The sequence below is a fragment of the Convolutriloba macropyga genome, chromosome 9, assembly GCF_964194025.1.
Source record: "Convolutriloba macropyga chromosome 9, txConMacr16.3, whole genome shotgun sequence".
NCBI classification, from domain to species: domain Eukaryota; kingdom Metazoa; phylum Xenacoelomorpha; order Acoela; family Convolutidae; genus Convolutriloba; species Convolutriloba macropyga.
This window is the reverse complement of record NC_134476.1, coordinates 7827946-7853678: the sequence shown is the minus strand read 5'-3', so window position 1 is coordinate 7853678 and position 25733 is coordinate 7827946. Positions and strand designations below refer to the sequence as shown.

The 25733-nt window shown below is 37.1% G+C and overlaps 2 protein-coding genes across 3 annotated transcripts; both read left to right on the top strand.

The window, feature by feature from the left end:
* Positions 1-223: 223 nt before the first annotated feature.
* On the top strand, positions 224-13159 carry LOC142345590 (uncharacterized). The gene is made up of 3 exons (XM_075397713.1): positions 224-1010; positions 3526-4671; positions 11842-13159. Exons 1-3 carry the CDS (start codon positions 336-338, stop codon positions 12655-12657), a joined length of 2637 nt encoding a protein of 878 aa, XP_075253828.1. The 5' UTR covers positions 224-335; the 3' UTR covers positions 12658-13159.
* Positions 13160-19162: 6003 nt separating this feature from the next.
* LOC142345589 (aminoacyl tRNA synthase complex-interacting multifunctional protein 1-like) lies at positions 19163-24850 on the top strand. 2 transcript variants are annotated; one of them, XM_075397711.1, is made up of 5 exons: positions 19163-19667; positions 20503-20631; positions 22529-22610; positions 23461-23618; positions 24182-24850. In XM_075397711.1, exons 1-5 carry the CDS (start codon positions 19292-19294, stop codon positions 24349-24351), a joined length of 915 nt encoding a protein of 304 aa, XP_075253826.1. In that variant the 5' UTR covers positions 19163-19291; the 3' UTR covers positions 24352-24850. The 2 variants fall into 2 exon arrangements, with proteins under 2 accessions (XP_075253826.1, XP_075253827.1); XM_075397712.1 differs by lacking the exon at positions 20503-20631.
* The last annotated feature ends 883 nt before the right edge of the window (positions 24851-25733 follow it).

Here is a 25733-nt window from a genome sequence, read left to right as displayed (position 1 = left end):
AATTGACGTTTAGTTCATGTAATGCATCGGCTAAGACACAGCCCCGTTTGCAAGCATAGCTGTAAATAAACTGGCCTTTGATCTCCTTCCTTGTCTGTTTTAAATCTTATTTCTGAGAAAAACTTCTGGTAATTATCTAAGAACTTGTTATGCGAATCGTCATTGTGTGGTTTGAATAGAATGTTGAGGCTTTACTATTAACAGAAGTTATATTCAACAACTAGAATAACTCTGACGTCAGAGCTGAGTTTGTTCAAATTAAACATAACATATTGCAACACAGTCATTCATTTCAGTTTGCATGTTAATTATTTGATATAAAATTCCAGAGGAGCATGGCCAGTCAAGGTGCATCGGGCTACCATCTACATACTGATCGCTACAATATGGGACGTTTCGGGGTCTCTAATCAGTCAACCACTAGTTCCCAATTGTCACAGGGTCCCAGCGTGGAGGAGCCAATTTATGGGACTCGAGATGGAAGTGTTATCACAACAGACGAGTTGAGTCCCAATGAGAGAGAAAAATACCTGAAAACTCAGAAAGGTGGAAACTTTAGTCGGCAAAGTACGCCTGACTCAGTTGATGATTTTGAAGTTATAATGGAACAAAATGAAATCGACAAGTTTGCTTCCTGGATTACAGGTGACTCAAGTAAAAACACCTCTATAGATTCCAGCACAAACTTACAAAGTGGGGGACCCTCTACGGCTGAAGTGTTAGCGTTGGCTGATAGGATGCGAGCGCAGCTGCAGACAACTGAGCCTGCAGCTGCCAAACAGAAAGACATTCTACTTCAGATAACTCAGCAGAAACCGGAACAACAGTCAAATGCCAATTTTGTTGATCTTGGCGCTGAAATGCAACCTCCGATTCCAATTCCTGCCGCTAGATCAAAGAATGTTCGCGTGGTTAATGCTGCTGTGACTGATTTCGGTGGTCAGACCTGCGAAGACTCATTCATCAAGCACAACCTGAATGAAGTCGAAATGAAAAACAAAGAGATTCAGGTTGGTGATCAATCTTTGGGCTTATATTGACTTGTGTGAAGGAAGTAGAAAGTAATATACACTACGGGTGCAACGTATAATTTTCAAAAAAAAAACGTTGAATTATTAATTTCTCTTGTACGAAGTTTGAAGCAATTACTGTAAACCAGTCTTTTTTATTGCAAAATTCTCGCTTAACGGTTTTGACTTTTCGAGTGACTCTTGCGCTCTTGACTTTTCCGTTTTGCGTGTTCTAAATTTCTCTGATTGACAAGTGTAAGCAGCTGAACTCAAGTGGCTGCAGTTCACTACTGAGAGTCATAAGAAACGTGCGCCTAAATTGGTGTGGTTTTTTCATTCTAAATTTCATTAGTGGTATATAATAATCATTAGTGACGTCATTTGAAGCCCCGCCATTATATTAGTCGGTTATGTTTTATGGCCGCCCTCATATTCTCAGCCGGCTATTATAGGGCTCCAATTTTTTACAATCCAAAGAATTTGGATTGTATTGGTGTGCTGTCTTAAATATCTGTTCACGCTTTTTCACGTCAGTGAGAGTCAAATTAGAGTGGTTATTTTTAGTCACGCTGAAGTACTAAAGGGAGCAAAAATTAGAGAAGGTTAAGCAGTGATTTTTTTAAAAAAAAACTACCATTAAAGTGGAGTCAGAAATTGATTGATTTTGAACAAATTTTTAGTTTTTGAAGTTTTTCACTTGCGTCAATTTGACTTGTTTTCAGTTTATTTTCCTTGAGTGGTTTTAGTATGATAGGTATGTGTTCTGATTCTCAAGGGGCAGCTGAAACTTTTTATAACCTGAACACTGTCAGAAAACATTAAAGAATATTTGATTTTGCCCATTTTCAACATATTTTCTGTTGTCTTATCATCAATGACAGGTCTCTTTGGTTGATGATGAGGGGCACAGCATCTTAATCGATGGTCCGAGTTATTAGCTTATAAGTTTTCATGACGTTGACACCTATTTTTCTCAAGTTATTCTCGAGTTTTTGTACTCGACTTTTGTTTTCTTGTTTATTCTCATTAATAACCGGCCTCATAGGTTACTAATACGGGTTATTTTTTAGTTGATTGAATCGTTTCTGTTCAAAGCCGATGCCTTCTATGACTTTGACATCAATTGTTTTCAAGAAATGTAATAGAATTTTTGAGTCTTGCGAGTTTTTGTTGTTAACTGTGTTATCTAATATCTTTGTCTCATTATTAACCGTTTTTATTCCTTTTAAAAATCTTTTCTTCTTGTTGAAAATATTTTATATTCATAGCTATTGCTTTCTTTGACTTATAAGCTGCCCGTTTTTTTAAAAAAAACTATTAGCGAATATTTAGAGTTTTTGCAAGATTTATTGAACTTAATGCTGTTTTATCACTTAATCACATTGATGACAGGTTTCATCGGTTGATAATAAGAAACCTGGGAATTTTATTTGTGTTATGAGTTCCTAGAAGTCGTTTTTTGATTTTGACCATGTCTTTAAAAAATGGATCTGATTTTTTAGTCTTGCTTGTTTTGTTCTTGTCCTGCTATGTCTTTTTTTACTTCGTCGAACAAAAGTTTATTTTGCTTTACCTAATATCGCCGCTTTTTCGACTTTGTGCGTAAAGCCTTTTTCACTTCTCCAGGCTGGTTTCACTCTTATCTTGTTCTGTTTTTAGACAGCAGCTGCTCAGCAAAGCAATTCAAAATGAGCAGAGTCAGTAACAAAAACGAAATCAGAAATACAAACGAGATAAACCCATAAAACTCAATTATAGATTCCCGTTACTTATACTTTGTTTTTATAAGTCTTAGTTACCATCTGTAATGCTCGTTGGTTTTGACACTAGCCCGCCCCTGTATCCCCGCACTAGAAACCGGATTATTTTCAACTACGAAATGACATAAAATACTTCGCACTTTAATAATTTTAGCACAAAAATCAATTGTCTTTATTTTCTTCTATTCTTTCAATCCCAATCGTGGTTATGGGAATCAATGGCGGCTATTTTTCGGCAATCCGCTGGGTTTGTTTTTAATTGCTCTCAAACGAAGTTTGTAGCAGCTATATTTGTCCTTTGGTCTTTTTTGCTTGACCGATTTTTCGTCTGACCCATTGATTTTTCGTCCTCAAAAACAGGATAACAGGTAGTGCTCGGGGGGCCATAAGTGGCCGAGGAGCTCTCTTGAGCCTTACTAGTCTCTAAGTACGCGATTAACCAAAGCTGTTATCGAGGCTTTATTTACCTGAAAACGATTAGAATCGGTTTTTGTTATGGACCTAGCATTCCATTGGATTTTGATTGGTTTTTTTATTGCACGATTGGTCGCGATTATTTTGTTTGGTGTGATAGTTTCATATCAAGTCGCACGGGCCGCTAAGACTAAATGCGCACCTCGTTAAAAGCCAAGTGGGGTTTTATTTCTTATCTAAAATTAAGTAGGTTTTCCGAAACGGTACGCAGCATGTATAGGTAAAAGATAAGATTGGACTGAATATGTAAGTAGACTGACTTGTTAGCTGTTTTGTTTCAGAAGTTGCAGGAGAAACTTGAGATCCAAGTGGCAATGATGAGAGATACCGGGACACCACATTTGGAGGAACTCAGAGCTTTTCAGAATGAGAACAAAGAGTTAAAGAAAGCTTTAACGGATAATGAACAACAATACCAGAACCTAATTCGATCTCAAGAAAATCAAAAGAAGAAAGTGGAGCAAGAAAATTCCCACCTCAAATCTAAGCTTCAGTCAGTTGAAGCTAACTTTGAACGGTTAAAACTTGAGTATGAGAACTTGCAACGTAATGAATCAAGCAACAAAGATCAAAGCCAAAAACTACTTGATCAGCTCTTAGAGGAAAACAAAATTTTGCAACAAGAAGTTGAGAGTTCTAGGCAAAATGGAGGCCTATTAGAAAAACAAGTTGATGACCTCAACCTCCAGCTTGCGTTGAGGAACGACGAATTGAAGTCTTTGAAAAATGGCTCTGAAAAATGTCGCCAAGAACTCGAACAAAGAACGGCTGAAATTGTCGAAGTTAACACAGAAATGCGGGATGCTAAGCAGAAGTTAAAGGAATCGGAAACAGAACTGAAGAATCAACGCAAGCACGTCAAGGACCTTGAACAAACCCAGGGTAATTTAAGGTCAATCATTGAAACCATGCAGAAGCAGCAAGAGGACAGAACGAGTGATTTAAGACTGGAAACGGAGCTGAAACGTTGCAAAGTGCAGTTGGAGGCGCGAGAACGAGAAATCGCAGAGCTTAAATTAAGTTTCAACGAGGCTTTGCCGAAACTCGATCAGTTGGCTAAACAGAACCCGCCATATGAGGACGTGCTATTATATTTAAAGAGAGCCACGGAAGCTATCAAAGAAAAAGACGAACAGTTGCAGAAATATGGCGAATATATTCAGAAAATGCAGGATCATTTGCGCAGTTTGAACGGTAACGGTGCTGCTAGTGCCGAAAATGCTAGCCTCCGGATGGAAAACGAGGCAGTGAAGAACGAGCTTGTTGATGTGAAGCAGAAAGCAGAAACGGTGTATCAAAGTCTTTTGGAGAAAGAAAAGCTGAGTGAAAACTTCAGAGCTCTGGTGACTCAAAAGGAGAAGGAAATTGCTGATTGCAAGAAATCAGTGAGAGACTTAAACGATGAAAAAGATGTCCTTAAAGCACAGGTATCTATTTTGTGTGAAAATATGATAGCTGGTTCAAAAGGTGACTGCAACCAATAATGAAGTCAATTAATTATCTTTGTTGACGTCTATTAAAAGAATTGCTGCAATTATTAGTTTTGTTGGTATTTTTCGCTAACATCATGTTTGCTCGATGGGCTTAGTTTTTTGTCACGGCATGTTGACTGTTTTCATTCTGATTACCCTTCCGAGTTTGATTTTAATCCGTGCAATGTCAACTGGATACTAATCTCAGGCAACTGCTTTTAAACAAAGTTCAGTGCACTTGGTCTCTCGAACACGTAACTCGCAGAGAGTATTTTTGCTAGTTTAATGTTTTCCACAAGGAAGAAACCAGCGAAGCAGTAAAACGATGAAACTCAAAGCTTTCTGAAAAAAATGAAATTCATAAAAATATCCGGGGACCCCAAAGAAACTCAAGAAATCATGAAATAAAAAAACTTGTTCAAAGTCAAAAGCGCAAAAACTGGAGTGAATTTGGACAAACGCTTACTAGCAGAGGTAATTGCTCTAAACTCAGGAGCACAGTAAAAAAAAACTTGCATCAAGTAACACTAAACCATCTGCAAACAGAGCCATATGCTTTAACGGAAAGAAGATTACTCCTTAAAATGATTCAAAAGAAAATGCAAGTTTAACCAAAGGTAGAATCCACACCCCAAGAAAACTGAAAAACAGAAAATTACACTAAGAAAATAAGAAAACTGGATATGGAAGGCAGAATGTCTAAGTGTAACACGGTGAAAGCTGTAAGAGACAGAGAAAAGTAAGGCAGTGGGCTCAGATCGAATAGCGCCAATCCACCTACACCGGATACCTCACTGACACCATAAACATTTCTAAAAACAGTTCGAAATTTACAAACATGTGGAAAGTTGTCTGCGATATACATCTACATAAGCTGGGAAAACCATAGACGAATCAAAAATCTTCAGGCCAATTGAACTTCTCTCCCCTTTGAAATCTAAAAGAAAACTTTACTATATGATAATACAGAAAATCCACTAAAAGAAAATCAGAAGAAAGCATCTGCTAAAAGAACATCAGGCCTTAATCAGAAGAAAGTTTGCAACCGTACTCTACTAGTAGCCTTAGATTTTACCGGCGCTTTCAACACTTCTGATCATAATAGCACAAGCATACCTAGTACTAACAAACATACTTGAGGCGTCTTTACCGAATAGTAGGAAAAGATGGGTCGCCTCATGCTTACAGGGAAAGCGTTGTTATGTAGAATATAACAATAAAAAGAATATAAGAGGAGAAAAGTCAGCGTGTCCTCCTAGGTGGTATACTCTCGCCAGTGCTGTTCAACATCTACATGAGCAAGCTGCGTATACCCTCGAAGGATATAACTATCACGTCTTATGCTGACGATATAACTGCAGCATTATCACTTACAATTCGAAATTTTACGTGACTTTATAATTCCCTAGCTAATGATTTTACAGGAATCGCTAGAATCAAGATATCAGCTAAAAAATCAAGTGCCACTGTCCACAACTGGGAGCAAGGAGGCAAATTGGTACCCACACCTCACTATGAACAGTTCGCAAATACCAGTGGAGTCGAAAGTTAAGGTACTTGTCATCTTTGATAGTATGCATAATTTTCCAGAAATATAAAGAGCGCCAAGAGGAAACTACAAAAGCAAAACGAAATCATCAAGATTGATGGTAGCGACTGGGATGGCAGAAAAGACACTCAGTGACTGCGGCAGGAGTCGGTAAATGGTAATACAAACGAATCAACTACTAGTACAGCAAAACATTTCTCTTCGAACAATAGTCGCTGTGTAAAAATATGATATGAATGACTTACAATCAGGGTGAATTGCTGCTTGTTTGTTCAGGAGTTTTAGCGCTCTAATTCATGACCGCAGTTATCAGAACCACGGTAATGATCACAAAGCAAGCTCTCCAATCAATTTTCTTCTCACGAGACTGACACAATGATACTTAAAGGGACTGCATGAAACCACACCAACAATAATAAAGAACATAGCAAAGAGTACAAAATAAGCATTTACCGACACAGGGTACATACTCAGCTGAACCTATACATCACGCCTCTAGGCGCAGCTCCACCAAAGATAGTGGACAAATTACAAACTCTGCTGCCACGAGTTGCACGTATCGGATTGGCACAACTGGGAACTGGATACTGCCCCCTGCTGCTCTCTTACTTGAGTAGGATTTGAGCAATGTTGATAACTGCTGTCGCAAATATGAAGTAGCACGGCATGAGGTGAATCATTTTTGCAACTACAGAAAGGACACAACGGACCTGTGTGAAAGACCAGTAGAGGTAGCTAATTGTCTAGTCCTAATGCCATCAGTCCAACACGAACACACTGCACAGAAAAATCCGCCCTGCTTGGCTCTTTCTCCCGATGTTGAAGATGCCCCTGCTGGTCCCCGCTACCCGGTGACTGCATGTCACCCGCCATGGTGTAGATGCAGAAAGGTTGCCTCTCCACAAGCAAGTTACGGATAGGCTGTCAGACTACTGATATATCTAATTTTGGTAGTATTTAAATGCAACTCAGGAACCTGTTAAAAACAAAAATAAGCGCCGATATCCCGCCAAAAAAACAGCGAATTGCAGCTCTCTGAGACAGCTACAACTAGAGGTGTTTTTTCTACGTTTTTAATTGCTCTCAAACGAGTTATGTAGCAATTGTTTGTTTGTTAGTTTTTTGTGATTTTTCTTCCTTGATTGATTTCCGCCTCCTTGTTTGACTTTCCATTCTTCAATTCTTAACTTTGCCTGATTTATATTTTTCTCATTCAGAATTTATAATCCGGTAGCGCGTGTGTTTTTAGTAGGGTGCATATGTGTGGTTTTTCTTTTAACCAGAAACTCTTAGGTGACAGCCAACGTCCAATGGCTCTTCCAGTTCTATGCTTTTTTCTATGCCGTGCTACTATTTTTCACTTGTAAGGAAAATTTGTAGATTTGTATATGTTATTGTTAATTGCTCTCAAACTAAGTTTGTAGTAATTACATTAGTCGTGTCGATCTTGTTTATGCGATTTTTTGCTTGACCGGATTTTGGTCTGACTTTTCGTCCTCAAAAACGGGATAAACAGGTAGCACCCAGCGGGTGTTAAGTGCTCTTAGAGCCTTTCAGCTCACTAGTCTACCAGTACGCGTTTCACAGAAGCTGTTTTGAAGACTTATACCATCAGACCTCCTGCACATCGTTTAGGCCGTAAATGCCCCGTGCAGCCAAAAGACCGCCCTCCCACCGTTGCCACCCACTGCCCCCCACCGCACCGCTGTTGCCGCCACCCCAGTTGCCCCCCACTGCGCTCACCTCACGCCCCTTCAATTATGCTAATGGTAGCCTCACTATAGCTATTGACGAAGCCAACCGCTCGCCTTTCGTTTGAGAGCACTTCGACCGACGTTAGTCGGTTATATTTGTTGTACCTGTCGCACAGAGCTGCAATTCGCATGTAATTTGGACGGGATACCGGCGCTTATTGCCTTTTTTAACTGGTACCCTAGTTGCATTTGTATCATAATATAGATAGATATATTAATAGTAGTGTGACGGCCTATCCACAACTTTCCTGTGGTGCGGCGACCTTTCTGTATCTACGCCATAGTGAATGAAATGCGGTCCCCGGTGGATTCGAGTTATTCTATCTGGGATCAGGGATTAGTTTTTTTTCCTTATTATTCTTAGTGTTTTTTGTTTTTTTTTCATTTCGTCTTGTATTGTGTTTATGGTTGAACTTGTTGGCGCATTTTCTTGGATCTTGGTAAGGAGTATTCTTGGTGTCAGAGTGTTTTGTTCTGTTTGCAGGAGCTGTTAGCGTTACTTGACGAAAGTCCTTTTACTTTGCTCCAGAGTTTAGAGCAGTTGCCTCTGTAAGTTTTTTTTACAAACTCGATCTATTTTTGGGCATGAACTCCTAGGTGTTTTTCAGAAGTCTAAAGTTCTTGAAACATAATTGAGTCAGTAATGATAAAAGCTACCCCTCCACCTTTGCCTCTTTCTTTGTAAATCGAGTTTGTCACTAGAGAGTATTTCATTGTTATCATCATCATTAGTTTAGAGTATGGAATTTTAACTTTATGTTAATACCGAATTTTAAAAATTGAGCCAATGCGAAACAGTTTCTTTAAGAGAGCTACATGCTTCTTTGCATTCATGCTATAAAGTAAACCCTTGTCAGAGAATTTTTGAAGTGATGAAACTTTTTAGCTCATTCTGATATCCAATGATCTGATCTAAAATCTCAGGCCACTTCATTATTTAAGTACTTTCAAATACTCTTCTTTCGTAAATAAGTTAGATTCAGTATTGCTGATGTTTTTTTAATGCAAAATTGTTGTTTGACCTTTTTGCGCTTTAGTTTCAAAACATTCCTGAAATCCTTAAGTGATTTTTTCATACTTGTGTTCTTCATTTTTCTCTCAATTGCACATATCATTAATCTCACTCAGTAATAAAATTGCTATAGCGTGTCCCATAAAGTTGAAATAAGGGAAGGTCTCTTGAAAAGAATACACGTTATAGTATTGGAATGCTAGATCTTTACTGCGTCAGACAAGAGTGTGTACATTTGTTAAATACAGACCAACTATGAGCACATATTCAGGATATACATTTGCAACGTTTCATATTCTGTTGTTGAATCGCTTCAAGCCATCCTCTCGAGTTTTTCCAGCCATTAAATTTTTTACTTGTAGTTTTTTCCGTTGCTGTTTTCTTGTGTTGTATTTATAATGATTCAAAATTTAAAAATGTTTCCAAAGAGTTTCATCAGGAAAATGGAAAGATGGTTGATAATCTGCAAAAGTGATTTTCCTGTTTTTAATGCAAAAGATGGGATATATTCGGTTGTCCCAAATCAGCTTAGACCTAACATCCAAAATGGTGTTAAGCGTGCTGTCATGATAGTGCAATTGTTGTGTGTGAGTGTAACTATAGGCACTCATTGGAGTATGGAATTTTAATTTTATGTTAATACCGAATTTTGAAAATTGAACCAATGCGAAAAGTTTCTTTAAGAGAGCTATATGCTTCTTTGCATTCATGCTATAAAGTAAATCTTTGTCAGAGAATTTTTGAAGTGATGAAACTTTTTAGCTCATTCTGATGTCCAATGATCTGATCTAAAATCTCGGACCACTTCATTATATAAGTACTTTCAAATACTCTTCTTTCGTAAATCAGTTAGATTCAGTATTGCCATTGTGTCTTTTTTTAATGCAGAATTGTTGTTTGACGTTTTTTCGCTTTAGTTCCAAAACATTCTTGGACTCCTTAAGTGATTTTTTTCATACTTGTGTTCTTCATTTTTCTCTCAATTGCTTATTTCATTAATCTCACTCAGTAATAAAATTGCTATAGCGTGTCCCATAAAGTTGAAATAAGGGAAGGTCTCTTGAAAAGAATACACGCGCTAGTTTTGGAATGCCAGATCTTTACTGCGTCAGACAAGAATGTGTACATTTGTTAAATACAGACCAACTATGAGCACATATTAGGGATATAAATTTGCGACGTTTCATAATCTGTTGTTGAATTGCTTCAAGCCATCTCTAGGTTTTCCAGCCATTAAATTTTTTACTTGTAGTTTTTTCCGTTGTTGTTTTCTCGTGTTGTATTCATAATGGTTCAAAATTTAAAAATGGTTCCAATTAGTTTCCTCAGGAAAATGGAAAAATGGTTGATAATCTGCAAAAGTGATTTTCCTGTTTTTAATGCAAAAGATGGGATATATTCGGTTGTCCCAAATCAGCTTAGACCTAACATCGAAAATGGTGTTAAGCGTGCTGCAATGATAGTGCAATTGTTGTGTGTGGGTGTAACTGTGGGCACTCATTGGATGGGGGTGTAGATCTTTGAAATTATATTCTTTTTGCAATCAAAAATTGTCCCTTTTTTTGAAACTGGAATGTTTTCGACTAAACTTGCACAACGCGTGTTTCGAAATGGTTGCGCGACTCTGCTAAAGTCGCTTCGAAACTCTGGCAAAGATCTCGCACCGCTGCGTGGTTTTCGTTTAATGCCAGACGTTCTCAGTGACTTATCAGAGTCGCGTAAAACTGCGACAGCCACAGCACAGTGTTCAAAGGTCCAAATTTAGATATAGGTTACGTAACTCTGATGAAGTCGCTGAGAAAGTTGGCTTTAATTGAGAACAGCGAAGCGGTTCGAGATGTTTGCAGAGTTTCGAGGTGACTTAAGCAGAGTCATGTAAGCATTTCGAAACACGCGTTGTGCAAGTTCGATCAAAAACATTTTTTTGCAAAACTGATTACAGTTTTTGATTGCGAAAAGAATATAACTTTCAAGGTCTTTACCTCCATCCAATTAGTGCTTATAATTACACCCACATACTATAATTGCACTCTGGTGCCACTACGCTAAACATTATTTTGGAGGTTATGTCCCAGGTGATTTGGGGGACCGAATACATCCTATTTTTTTTTACAGAAAAATCACTTTTGCAGACTATCAGCCCTTTTCCTGATGAATCTCTTTAAAACCATTTTGGACTTCGGAATCATAGGTGTTCTTTTATCAAATTGTCTTTGTTTCTTTTTTCAAATAAAAGAAATGAGTTTATTCTCTTCAAAAAGGAATGACAAACGAGGATACAACACTGGCAAAAACGACTTGTGAAAAACCTCAATGGTTGCAAAACATCTGCAAAAGATGGAATGAAGTGAAAAAAGAATCGAATCCTGAATTATATGAAACTTTGTGGGGCTTAACAATTGTACGTTCAATTTCAAATGAAAAACACGTTTTTACATGTTTGAGTACTTTAAGATCTGGCACTGTGAAGCAAGATCTGGCATTCTAAAATCTGGCACTGATAAAATCTGGCATTCTAAAACTTGCACATGCGTGTTTCAATTAAAAGATGTAGAACAAATTGACAAATAGAAGCCTAATGGATAAAGCGTTGACATTCAAATGACCACATTGATGCTCAATTGTACAATTTTGAGGTTTTCGAACGTTGGCTTCTTCAAGTTTATGGGACACATTATATATAAAAGAGATTTTTGCACCCATAGAAAATTTATCCAGGCTACAGCCCCTGGCTTTATCAGCTGCTGAGAGCAATTCGTACGACGCTAGTCATATATGCTTATTTTGTGAAATGACTTTAATTTGTTCAGGTCGCAGTTCGTGAAGAAGACTTCAAAGACGAGCGAGACAGAGCAAATCGGATCAAAGACGAATATGACCAGGAGAAAGTAAAATGGTCAGAAAAGGAGGCTGATTTACGAGCTGAGATCACAAAGCTAGGAAGGCTGAAGCAAGAAGACGATCACTGGGCGTTGCAGAGGAACAACCGACCTCAAAACAACAACGCTAATAAAAGTGTGAATGGATACGGGAATTCAGGACGTCAGGGTGCTCGGCCAGTCAGCCGGGAACGATCAGGCAACGCCCGCGATTTTCAACGAGACCGTAGTGGTGGCGGCAGTTACCGCGATCGAAATCAGGGTCGAGACCGAAGTTTGGGGCGAGACCGAAGTGTTAGTCGCTCTAGTAACAATGGACGAAACTACTCAATAGAGAGCCAGGATCCGAGAATTTATGGAAGTCAGAATCAATTGCGTCGAGGTGATTTGAGTAACTCTGGCAGTTACGGAACTTTACAGGATCATTTTTACGAAAGTTTGGATGATAACTACATGAATAGAAGCACAGTTTTAGAGCAAAGCGGTGCCTCGGCAAGAGGAGCTGTCGGGGGTCAACCCACACCTGCGAATCGGAACAGTCGAGGTGGAGCGAGTGGATTCTTGGAACAGGCGTATGGAATGTTTGTGGGTGGAGGTGGTGGAAAGAAGACCGAACAGAGACAACAACCGAATCAGAAAAGGCAGGAGAGGTTCCCTTGTCCATTATGCGTTGAGGAAAGGGTCGAATTCCCGGATTGTGATGGGTTGCAAGTTCACTTGAATGAAGATCATCCAGATTTGAATTAAATGTGATTTTTTCTGTAGACGTTAACATAATATTCCTGAAAATGTTATTTACAACCAGATCGATGTATTGACACTTAGGAGTTATATATATACACCAGGGATTATTTTTTGAGCAGATATTGCAACCGCCTATTTTTAACCTAATTTCTGAAACAAAAAAAAACGTTTTCTAAAGGGCTGTCAGCTTTACATTGTTCGTTAAATGTGTCCCTTGTTTTACGGACGTTTAGCATAGTAGTTTTGACAGGGCTTGTATATAAAATACTACCGTTTATATCGATTAGCGGTTGCAATCAAATGTGTCAATATTAAGTCTTGAGATTCATAAACTCTTCCTTTCAAATTGTCGTTGTAGGTTATACCACCCATCGTGATAATCTGTAAATTGGAAAATTTAAGTAGTTAGTTCAAATTAGAAGCAAATAAGTGATATTTATTTTTCTGTTCATCAATCAGTCACAAAGATCTGGAATCTTTTGAAAGAATTGGTTTTACTTACTCTCTTTATAATTATAGCTTAATAGAATTGACCTCTTACTAATTGTGAAAACTCCCAGACCTCAAATACTCACCGAAGAAAATCGATTTTATCGCTAAAGTTTTGCCGCGAAAATTGAATTTTAATGAAATTCGACTAAATTGTTTAATTAATTTATTCATGTGCTCTAATCGTTATGTTTTGAAGGAAATTTCATCTGATGTTCTCAGAAAGATATAGATTTGCGCTACTTGTTAAAAATTTAAGAGGACAACATACATGTTTAATAGGACTCGAAGAGGAGTCATGTTGATTTTAGATTTTGTTTAACCGGTGAAGTGTCGGTGGAACAGGACCCAAAAGTCAATAATTGTTCAAGTCAACTCGCTGAAAGAAATTCAAGGCTAAGAAGGAAGTTAGGAACATGAAATATAGAATGGAGTTTTTGATCATGCGTTTTCTGAAAGAGAGCCAGAAAAGTGGATTCTGCTAAGCAATTAAAATTTTGTTCAATCTCGTCTCTGTTAATCTTCCTCTAGTTCTGAACCATTCTTTACAAGCTGTCATAGTTTTTATTCTGGGGATGTTTTTGTCAGGTCAGGTAAAGGCATTCAAAATTTAATTTTTGCACGGCAACCTCTTTTTGCAAATTAGCCGAAAGTTTCCAAATTCTGGCATGGTATCCCCTGAGAAAGGGTTGTATTCCATATTGCCAACCCTCGAAAGCAATAGTTGTTCTTGTAATGTCCTGTTTGATTCCAGATTTTTTGCAGGAATTTATAAGGACGATTCAAAAGGGAACATTGAGTATAAAACGAGTAAAATATAAAGAACGATTTTCGGTTTGTCAATGACAAAGCTATCTAAATGCTTTTGATCTGCCACATTAGTTGTTTCCTCGATAATAAACTCAAAGAATTTTTTCACTTACTTTTTTTTCGAAAATGACATCAGGGATCGTTTTAAGAGCTACGGCCAGTTAATGATTTTCTGATACCAGCTTTTTCAAACCAAGTTATCCAATTTTCCTTAAAAAGTTTTGGTTCAGTTGAAATAGCAGTCCAATAACTTTGAATCTGGATGGTGTTTTGGGAAGGCATATATATATATATATATATAGGGGCAAGTTAAAAATCAAGCAAAAACTTATCGAGCTCGGAGTTTGGAGCAATAATTTCCAAAGCATCGAGTAATCGGTTGTATGTTTTTCTTTTTCGTGTGGAAATTTAGCATACAATCAAGCCTTAGCAATTCCGTCATTTTTTTACATCAAGGGTCTAAATGTGATAAAATTGTTTAGGTGATAAATTGAAAGTTCCGTCCGCTAGCCAAATTTTAGAACCTTGCGAACTGATAGCTTTTACGAATAACCCAGAAATTAACTTGCGCTCCTTGTCTTGTTTTACTCTGTCAAACTGTTCAAACGCTTTGCCAAAAATGGATTTTTAAATTGCCGGTCCGCGGTTTTGTTCACGAAAGTCTGTATATTACTTCTTAAAAGCTGAGATTTTGTATTAAATTGGGTTCAGACACAACGCATATCGGGTCGAGAGAACTTCTGTTTTTGGTAGTTTTGCGGAGGCTACGGCTGCTCAGGACAATAAGTACTCAAATCTTTGATCACTTTTAAAATGTTTACAGTGGCCCGCGTCCCAATGAAAACACGGTGACTGTGCTCACCGTTTAAGAGAATTAGTTGGCCATAGGGTGTAAATGCAGAAACGTTGCATCTAAAATTTTGATATTCAGGGCATTTCCAGGCAATGGAATACTTATGTACTCGTTTTTTATAACACTCATCTACTGTCAATATTTTTGTTTTTGAAAAAGAGATGGGATATTCAAAATTGGTTGCTATGCTGTTGTCAAGATGCACTGAAACAGAAAATGTTAGAGTTCGATTCTATTCTCAATTAATTTTAATTGGGGCCAGATGAAATAAGTAATCGGCTAATGGTTATAATTTGACACTTAGTAATCGAGTCCTTAGGTTTGTTCTTTGACAATTATGAGCCAATAATTTAAATTGAAATCCGGTTGAAATGACAGGTGTGAAAATGATTCATTTCTATTAATGGGACTCATTAGATTTCAATTAATCTTATTTATCTTCTTATATATGAATGTTAAAATCGGGGTGAAAGAATGTAGAGGTTAAATTATTGCGTTGTTAAATAAAATATTGCAGTGTTAAATAAGTTAAAAAAACAATTTATAGTGGGTTGATAGGGATGAGAAAACACGATAACGTTGAGAGTGATGGTTCGCTTACAGGACGAATCTATAACGAAAACATTGTGTTATTGTTTGCTTTCGATTATTCTTATGGTTATCCGAATTGTATGTGTCATTTTTTGATCAATTTTTACAAAGCTTTTGATCTTTTGTATGGTCTGCTGTGCGGTCTGCTGTTGACAAAGTTTCATTTTTTAGGCAATTTGTTGAAGTAATTAGGGATATTCAATGGGAAAGTGACGTGATTAGTTCTGACTAAGTCAAAACCATGGAGCTTAAAAAGGTTAAATCGAAGCACTGAACCCAGTTGCAGATGCTTCAGATTTGAATTTGACAATTATCAATAATCTATTATATAAAAGTTTGATCGAATAAAATGTCGTTGGGGTCTAATAAAATGTCAGAAAATGGAAAATATATCTTTTCGAAAAATGGTTTACTATCTTTTAAGTTCTTTGAAGTCGAATTTGTGTGGGTAAAGATTGATTGGTTGATTAATTGACAAAAAAAGGGGCGTCAGCAAAGATTTCTAAGGAAACTATTTTCTCAGTTTTTCAAAACAAGACAATATTTGACATTTTTCATTACTGGAAAAAGTCTCAACTATTACTCTTCCAAAATTCAGCTCGAATGCGGACCAACTTAAAGTTTTGTGATAAAATACTAACGTTGTGGCTTACTTCTCTGCCTTTTTGCCCCCTTCGCTTTGCCTCTGATAACACTGAATTATCATAACATGGACAGAGCCCCGAAGGCAATTAGAAACGATCTGAGAGGGCCTTAATAAGATTTCGCCAGTCGCCGGAGAACGCCACAGGTCGAGCACCAAGAGAACAAAGTCAACTAAACATTAGCAAAACAAAAGGAAACGAAGCACGGGCATGAAGTCTCTTGCAGCATAACAAAAGCAGTCCCATTCTGAAAAGAAAACTCGGTAGTGATATTTCGGAGGGCGAGAGCTGAAAGAGGCACTAAATGAGATCAGAATGGTGCAAAATGGGCTTGCACATACTGAATAAAACTTTATACTAGTACTATTTAAACCATTGTCATATGTGTGCTGATCCTGACTCTTCAGTTAAATCTTAGGACGGAGCAACTAATGTTTTTGTTTTAACACGGGTAACAATATAACATTGCATTGTTTCGCCAATTATACTGGGCTTTAGCAAGATTCCGCCTCTGTTAGGGCACTTTTTGTTTCCTGTATAACAATCCCAGTGGGCTAGATTTCGTTTTTCAGTGTAGTAAAATACATAATTATTACTGCGAAGTACACGGGCTAACATTCCCAAGTCGGTAGTAGAAACAATTGTGACGTCAAGCGTGTCATTCTTTTTAGGGCCAGTGCCTCTGAATTTTAATAGGTGGCGATCGTGGCCTTCCTCACCTAAGAAACGACAAGATTTCTTTTCCGTTTTGATTGAATCAGGATCAGTTATCAGGATCAATAGTATCCATCGACGTTTCTGGGAACAAATTAAGTTGGATCTGAAGAAGGGGCTCTCTTGAAGTAAGATTCATTTGAAGGCCTCTTTAATAGTGAGATACAATTGACTATTAAACGAATGCAAATTTTATTGAGTGTTTTACCAGATGCATGAACAAGGTACCTAGTGAAACGGAGAGAACTTGCTCATTACATTAATTTCAATTGTCCAAAGCACGTTTGAATAAAACTCGAGCCACTTTAATATCCTAAGAAATTTTAATGAGACGCTCAAGGCCAGCGGTCTCACATGTTCGTGTTAATAAGAATCGTCTGAATAATCCAAAAGGCGTTCCTAGAGCAGAGGACTTCAAATCAGGTCTCTATTGACAAGGTTTAAATTTGGTTGGTAGTACCGAAGGCATGTTTCAAGTTGTATTTTGTCTGCCCAATACGACTTGTGGATTTGTTCTATTACGATGAAGCGGGAGAACAGAATCATTTAAATGGAAATCCATTGGTTAATTTATGCCAGTAGATGAATGAAAGTTAATAGGAATTAAGAAATAATTCGTTGAGCAAACAATAAAATGACATGTAAACAAACACCTCGATTAGGTTCGGAGAACATGGGATATTGATTCGTCAATCTGGTACGGCTTCGGAGTCCCAAATTTTACAAAATTAAATGTATGAGAGTTTTTCGCCACCCCTCAAATTTGGTACTTTCTTAAGTCCGATTTGCTCAAATTGTGACAGATGGTGAACCAAACGTTTGTGTGTGCAACTCAAAAACTGTCGCTTTCTTTCCGGTATCGCAAAGCTGTTCATTACTGTTTTTTAATCAAACAAAAAGAAACAGTAACTGAAGACTTCTTTCTGTACTCTTAAGAAATAAAACTTAACATGAGCATTGCTTATTGAATAACTATAGAACAAAATGATGCAAACAGGCAGCATCTTACTAGGGAAATGCTAAGGATGTTTAAAACACTACTAAAAAATCCTGAGGATATGGCGACATTCTCAATTTTTTGAAAGGCTGTTTAAAGTAAACCTAAAAGACATTGCTGCTTTCTAAGGTCATACAACCCTATGTGCAGGTTTAATGGACAGGTTTTCACGTTAAAATACAGGTTGAAGGGACAACGTTAAATGGTCTAATTAAGAAGCAATGCTGAAAAACAATCAAATACTGGTACAAGAATAAAAACATGTTTTGCTGAAACTTGAAGCCATCAAAGTGAGTTGACTACGGAGCTCCAGTCAACTGCAGCAAACGCTTACTCAAGATAATGTTCGTAATGGAACGACACTTTACTTAACAGTGATAAAATCGTGATAAAAATCAAATTTGAGTGCCTTTAGGCAGTACGCTCAGAGATTCGCTATTCTGAAGAACAGGGGTTCGTCTGTTAACTATATGATAGGTTGATGAAGGAAGTTGAGATGTGAGTTAGATTTGCCTTGCTAAGGAAAGTGTTATAGAAAAAGTGCAAAATATTTCGAGCTTTGTGGGTAAAATAAATTAATCCGACTTAGTGGTATCGGAATTTCTCTAACTATTTCAAATTATTTTCAATTGGTTTGCAATAGTATTTGAATACTTTCAAAAATTTTCTGCATCCTACTCAGATGTTCCGGAGATAACCGTCAAATACATTTTGATTTAAAGTTCCTATAGATTCTTGGTGGTTTTGATAGTTATCCTTCTACGGTTACTTTCATTGCTCTGGAAATTAATTATTAGGTACATCGTATATCTTTTTCTATAGTCTCGAGAGAGCCGCTCCCCAGGTAGAAGCCTTCTAACGACAAAAAATACAAATTTCCACTTTAAGTAGAAAACATAACTAATTGAACTTGTTACGCCTGAATTGCGCAAAAATATTATTTGAGGTCTGGGTCTTAGATAATTGTTTGAATTCAGAGTGCCTTTGATAGACTTGACAAACATCCATGTCATTACAATTGAACTCGATTCGTCATCCTCCCGTTACATCTCTATCTAATTAAAAAGGGGGCATTTTCTCATCTAGTGGCTTGTTCTATAATTTAAAGATGTAAAGGACTGGTTCTATAAATTCTATAACAGAGGCTCTATAAGTTTCAAAAGGTGCTATCAATTATACATATGATTATCCTGATATGTAATCCCCCCTTCCGATGACTTCAGTATATGCAAGATTAATTTCTGTATCATCTGATGTGATCTGAAAATATGCTTTTAGGTAGTTCTAATTTAAATATCTGTTCAAGTTGTTTGCAATACAAAACGACAGCAAACCGCAAAATGAATCAATTAATTTTCTAGAAGTCTATCAAAACCATAGACTTCATAAATTGACATGTGGTCGCATTTAGCTCAGTTCGAATGGTTTCAGATTTGAGTTTGAGCTTTTAAGCTGACATAAGTTTCCAAAGTGTCGTTTCTTGTCTCCAAAAGACATTGTTCAACGTGGAACCTGTGGTCGAAATTACGCAGAATCGAAATGACTTCAAACGCTGAAATTGAGCAAAGAGTGACAGAATTGCGCGCCAAAGTTGCGCTTTTGCGTGAACAGACGATGAAATCACAAATTGCCCTTTTGGTGCAGGAAAACGGGCAATTGAAGAAAGATATTGACAATCTGAAAGCGAAATACGAAACAGCTTTACTTTCGAACGGAAAATCTGTTTCATTGTTGACCAATGCTGCTAGAAGTACGGAGACTCCGGCTTCGGGAGCAAAACATGTGGGTGCTAAAAGTGAAAAGAGCCAAGTTGAAAATGAAGAGAAACCTCAATCTGAAGGCTGTGCTCAAAGTGATCAACAGTCGCCCAAAAAGTCGAAAAAGGAGAAATTGAAAGGTGCCACCCAACCCAAAGGTAAACGATGTTTTTGAATTTGACATAATCTCCTATGTTGCTCATAATTTTCAGCAAATTTTTGCAAGTGTTGTATTCTCTTCTTGCTGCTAAAATCTTTGTGGGCTTTGATTAAAAAGACGAAAAATATATCAACAATTTTTTTTCAATTATTGTTTCCTTTCTTCAAAAAGTTCTCATAAACTGCCATTTAGTTAAATTTAGTTTGTTTACTTGCTCTCGGACGAAGTTTGAAGCAATTTTTGTAGTCGCGCTTTATTTTGAATTCTGTCTGGTCCTTTTTCAGATCTGTTTGGGTCCCCAGCTTAGTGGATATAAAACTTCTATGGGCCCTATAGGCATGTGTTATTTTTTTACCTAGTAACTTTATAAATCTTTACACATATTTTGTAAATAGGGGGTCATAAAAACACGGGGGGGGGGGGGGGGGGGTGGTAGATTAGATCACATTTTGTGTCCATAATATTATTGTGATTTAACTTTTTTCAAAGAGAAACGAGATAAACAAGTAAAACCGGAGGGTATTAAGTTCCTCCCGAGGAGCTCTTAGAGCCTTTGTTGGTGCTAAGTGTACTGTGCAGGGACACTACCGAATAACTCTTGATGCAGAATTTGATGATGCAAAGCCGCCCTTGCAAAAATTATTTGGTAATTTGCGTTCAACTTAAGGTACTGAAATTTTCCAATGGACAACTATCCGATGCTGTCTATATATTAAATTGGTTTATAAATGACATTGGTTTATGAACGACATATGAATATTTCTCATATATTATTTTGATCTAATAGTCATCAATGAGTGTTAAAAATGCTGAAGTTTTTACTGCTTCTTCAGCTGAAGAGAAACCAGTGAAGTATGACGTGTCTGCATTGGATCTCAGAATAGGCTACATCCGGGAGGTTTCCAGACACCCTGATGCAGATGCACTCTACGTAGAGCAAATTGAGTGTGGTGATGAACCAGGTATGCTACTCTTCAATCAGCAGCAAATAGTTCAGAAACGCACTGATACAATGATTTGTGACAGGGCCAGTTACATTATGGTACTAAAACATCTAGCTTTTTAACGTCTAGTAGACCGTCATTTTTAGGAATTTCTGAGCTCAAAATGGTGCGACTTTTCACGTTTTTTCGTCATTTTTGCAGTTTTTTGTTTGATCATTTTTGCTTTCACGTCTGTCAAAGTTGATAAAGATAAAATTGCTTTTTCTGACCATTTTATGAGCTATATCTTTCGGTACAGCAAAAATATACACGAAAATGATTCTAATTTTGGCAATTTTCAAGTTTTTCGAAAATTTTTGTAATTTTAAAGGTTTTTGTAGCCTCAGTGGCCAGAAAACCTCCAACTGGGTTTGAGAATAAGTTAATGCATATTTTTTGTTGGCAAAAGAACGGTTTTCAACATTTTAATATAACAAATTTTAGAAACTTTTTGATAATATTTGAATTTTTTTTCTACATTACTTGTCTTTTGTTCTGTTTTTTTGACTCAGTGGACAGGCAACCTCCTCTAGGATTTGATAGTATGTTGCTGCATAGTTGGTAGGGGCAGTTGAATTTTTTTCTTTTCTTAATATCACAAATTTTTGCAATATTTTGATAAAATTTGAATTTTCTAATTTTCTGAAATTTATTGTCATGTTCCTAGTTTATCGATCTTTATGAGCCAATGCAACTTTTTATGGCTTGAAATTGGATAAATGGAAAAGAATGTTGAGAAAATTAATTGGGTATGAAGATATTAATATCACAATTTTTAGCAACATTTAATTGAAATTTGCAATTGTTCTCCATTTTTTTTTATTTTTCTAAGGATCTTTACGGGGCAATGAAACTTTCATAGGTCTTGCACATGGGTTATTGGACAGATTCCAGTGACAAAAATGGCTGTGTGCATTTTAATATTGCGAAATTAAGAAGCTTTCTTCTCAATTTTTTAAAAAATATTTGTCTTATTTCTCAATTTTTTCTCTTTATTGGCCAATGAACCAATGTCAGGTCTTGTGCCTGGGTTAATGTGTATATTTTAATGAATCAATTTTGGCCTTCGGGTGAAAATCTTCTTTTGTTTCTGCGATGATTATATTTGTTTTATTCATTATTTTAGCTTCTCAACTTTTGAGATTGTTTTTTTTGGCTGGCATTATTCAATTGAACTGCTGATCAGGTTCTTTAGTTCTAATTTTTTCATGCAGTTCTGTGGATTGTATTTCAGAACTTGTCCTGCTATGTTTTTTCATTTATTCGTGCAATTATGACTGATTTGCGTGTGTGACTTCAATTTAAAGAAAAGGTCAACTGCGTATATGCCACCTAACAGAGGGCAGTTTGAGGGAACCTAACAGAAACAACACATAAGTTATACAATTTCCTTTAGATTTAAATGTGACATCTCAGCTATAAGTTTAAAATACTCGAAGTTTTTCTGCTGTGGTCCTAATTTTTTCATTGTTATTTTGAGGCTGCAGTCTACGAAACTATCGAAGCTATTTTCTGGCAGTCTGACAGCTGTTTTTAAACATCATTCATTTTTCTAAGTCTGACCTCTATTTATTTGGGCTCTGTTCCCATGCAGATTCACTCGAAGCTTTAGAAATTGAAGTTTTTTTTGCTCTAAACCAAAAATTTGAGGCTTTGAAATGCAAGATGATGCTATCTTTATTTATCATCGATTTTTGTTTATCGATTTCATAGTTTCTATGAGCGCAATGCTTTTGTATAATCATGTTCAACATTTGAGGGTTTAATGGTTGCGTGACAGATTATATTGTGTTATTTTCTCAAAAGCAGTAGAAAACAACGGCTGTGTATCCGAAATATTTATTATAGTGATTATAGTGTATTTGGCATATTTCAGGCAATGAGGGAGGCTTTGGAGAGACGAGGACCATTTGCAGTGGACTGGTCGCTCATATGCCAGAGGAGGATCTGCGTAACAGGTGGAGTAGACTGTTCAATTTTTACTACCATAAAGGGTTAAGGGTTTTTTGGACCGCCAAGCAGTTTGCTGAACCATGTTGCATCATGTTGGAGATAATTATACAGAGGCATCGTTGAAATGTTTGTCGTATCTAAGAGATGGTCGACGGGGCATTAAAAATGTTGCATTTCACATTAATTCTTTACATGCTCACTCATGATAACTTGAGGTTGAGTCGCGAGAAAATGCTCAACCTACAAACTTGTCCACATTTGATTTTTCAAGTTAGACTTTTATGGAGTAGTTTGAATTTTTGCTTGCGTTTCAACTTCGTGAAACAGTCTGTAAATAGCGTCCGTCTAACTTTGCAACAGGAGTGAACGAATCAAATCTTCTGGAATGACGAGTTCAAAGTTAAAACATGTACAATGCAGCATGTTGATGTTCATTTGCATGTTGAATGTTTGTTTTTTCGAACGTGTGTTTGCGATGCAATTTAAATGGAATATACTATAGTCTGTCCCATAAAGTTGAAATAAACGAACGTCCGAAAACGTCAAAAACAGGCAATTGAGCATCAAATTGGTCATTTGAATGTCAACGTTTTTTCCATAAAGCTTCTATAGTAAGTCCCATAAAGTTGCAACGCGAGCGAACGTTCGAAAAACTTGGGGCATGCAAATGGGCAGTGTTTTGTTAAATATCTGCATGTTTTAATTTTAAAATTTGACCTTTGAAACGTTCGATAGCGTTGCAACTTTATGGGACTGACTATCTAATTTGTGGCTTTTGAAACGTTCGCTTATTTCAACTTTATGGACACGCTATATTTACACTGCAACTTAATGGAATATACTAAACTGTTTTAGACTAGTTGTGGTGATGTGCAATTTGAAGCCAGCAAAGATGAGAGGAGTGATGTCTCAGGGCATGGTCATGTGTGCCACTCAGCCGGACAAAGCAGAGCTGCTGGACCCACCTCCGGGTGCGAAAGCCGGTGACCGAGTCATATGCAAAGAGTTCCCAGGTGGGTTGCACCGTCCATTAAATATCACAACTAAGGAGTTATTTAATTCCCACGGGGCAGCGGCATCTTTTTCTCAAGTGTCTTGACGGTAGTTTTGTTTCTTAATGTTAAGGACTTCAGGGGGCTCACTATGAATTAAATTGGGTTCTGTACTGTCAATGCCTTCACCTGAGATAGAAATTTTGTCACCTCCTTGAGAGGCTAGAGTATATAAACCCAGCGCGGCCTCGTTACCGAAACTTGCTGCCAAAACTGATGTCTAAAAATGGACGAGCAATTTTTGTCATCGGGTCAATTTCTATCTATTCAGTGTAGTTAATCCATCAACGCAATTCAAAGGTTTTCAATAAAATCAAGTGTCATGTGGAATGGTTGCAGCGGTTTGCTTAAGCTGTCTGTGGTATAATATATCTATCCGTAATTGACCCTAATAAAATTGCGGCAAAAAATTAACAAATTTGCCTTGGCCTGCCGATGAACACAAAAATTGTGCTGAAATGAAATAACCCAATTTGTAATACCCCAATGGGCCGTTAAGCTTCATGACCCGAACTGTCTTATAGGTGACCCTGAGCGACCCTTCATGAACCCTAAGAAGAAGATTTGGGAGGCTGTCAAAGTGGACCTCAAAGTTGACGACCATGGGGTGGTCAGGTTCAACGACGCGCCTCTGGAGGTGGACGGAAAGGGACTCCTGACTTCCAAGTCCAGCAGAAACTGTCCGGTCACTTAAAATTTAAAACATTCGACAATAATGGATGTCTTAAACGTTGAACATTTTGGACAGACTAACACAAGAATCTTTGTGATGCATTGTGATTATTGCGTTTTCAAATCAGCGCTTAATCAGTAATGATTAAAAAAAGAAATGGAAGCAGTAGAATGGTCCATAACTATCTAAAGACGTGTGTTTAGTGAGTTTAGTTTGCTATTTTCATTAAATGAATACAAAACTATAAGCTTGATCTATATGGTAGCAGAATGAATTTGGTAATGTCCTGGACCGTTCTTCCAAAATGTCGGCTGAAGTCTAATTTTGAGCTGAGAATGCTAATTGTGAAGTTAATTCTTGCTTTTTCTGCCATTCGTCGGATGAAATGTGAGTGAAATAGTACATATAATTCATTCTGATTGTTGCCTGGGTTATTGTAATTATGAATAATCTTGCCCCGTTTGAAACCAATCTGATCCTTTCATTAATTGTAATAAAATTGAAACCCACCCTTTCTGTGTTCGTTTTTGCTCTGTGCAGCTGCTTAGGCCTTCATGATCCTTTAATGGGTCGTTTTGAGTAGCGGGTTTGCCTGAAGTAACTTCTTATGTGACTGTTTTTATCCCTGGGTTTATGCTCGTTGAGAATTTTGGACAATTCAACTCTCGCATTCTAAGTGGAGTTAAGGTTTTGATGCTCAATTCTTCGAGTGGGGGGGGGGATACTTCGCTACAACTTCCCGCATTTCATATATTTAATTGTTCCGACCCCACTTATGGGGGGAGGAACTATATACTCAAATGGGTTTTTTTGTTCAGACAATTTTGGCCGATCGATATATTCATCGTTGAGAGATGTGATTGGCATCATTAGAAAGCTCGTCCTGCGTAGAGTTCGAAATTAAAAAGAGTTTTTTGAATTTCCTTTTTTTTCAAGGAGTTATCGAGTTTTAAAGTTTTGCGTGAACAGAGGACATTTGGCATGATTTTGTTCACTTTTGGCATATATTTTGTTCAAATTAAGATTTTTTCTGTAAAATTATTATTCAAGATTACATTTCATGCTACTAAATGAAAAAAAAATGCATTCCTAATAAACGAAAGGCGACAAAAATGCTAGTTCTGGTCTCATTGGTAAGTTTACTATAAAAAAACTCGAATTATATTTGAGAGCTGTTTTTTTTTCAGAAAAATTTTCGCATTTTTTTTTAAAGTCGCTTATAGACTAGTCAATTTTCATATCGAGATTCCGTTAATGACGAACCTCACTTACAGTCAAATGAAGCCCAAGGAACAAAAAAATCCGTTTCCTAGGAATTGTTCTTCTTTTCTTTTGGCTTCTACGCTGAGTTTTCGTAATTTTTAATAAAATTTTGATGTTCTTTTTGAGGTTTTACTAAATTT

Coding starts and splice junctions, on each gene's coding strand:
- LOC142345590 (XM_075397713.1), top strand. CDS start 336: ATGGCCAGTCAAGGTGCATCGGGCTACCATCTACATACTGATCGCTAC. Junction 1,011..3,525: donor TGAAAAACAAAGAGATTCAG/GTTGGTGATCAA, acceptor GTTTTGTTTCAG/AAGTTGCAGGAGAAACTTGA. Junction 4,672..11,841: donor AAGATGTCCTTAAAGCACAG/GTATCTATTTTG, acceptor TAATTTGTTCAG/GTCGCAGTTCGTGAAGAAGA.
- LOC142345589 (XM_075397711.1), top strand. CDS start 19,292: ATGACTTCAAACGCTGAAATTGAGCAAAGAGTGACAGAATTGCGCGCC. Junction 19,668..20,502: donor AGGTGCCACCCAACCCAAAG/GTAAACGATGTT, acceptor CTGCTTCTTCAG/CTGAAGAGAAACCAGTGAAG. Junction 20,632..22,528: donor TGAGTGTGGTGATGAACCAG/GTATGCTACTCT, acceptor GGCATATTTCAG/GCAATGAGGGAGGCTTTGGA.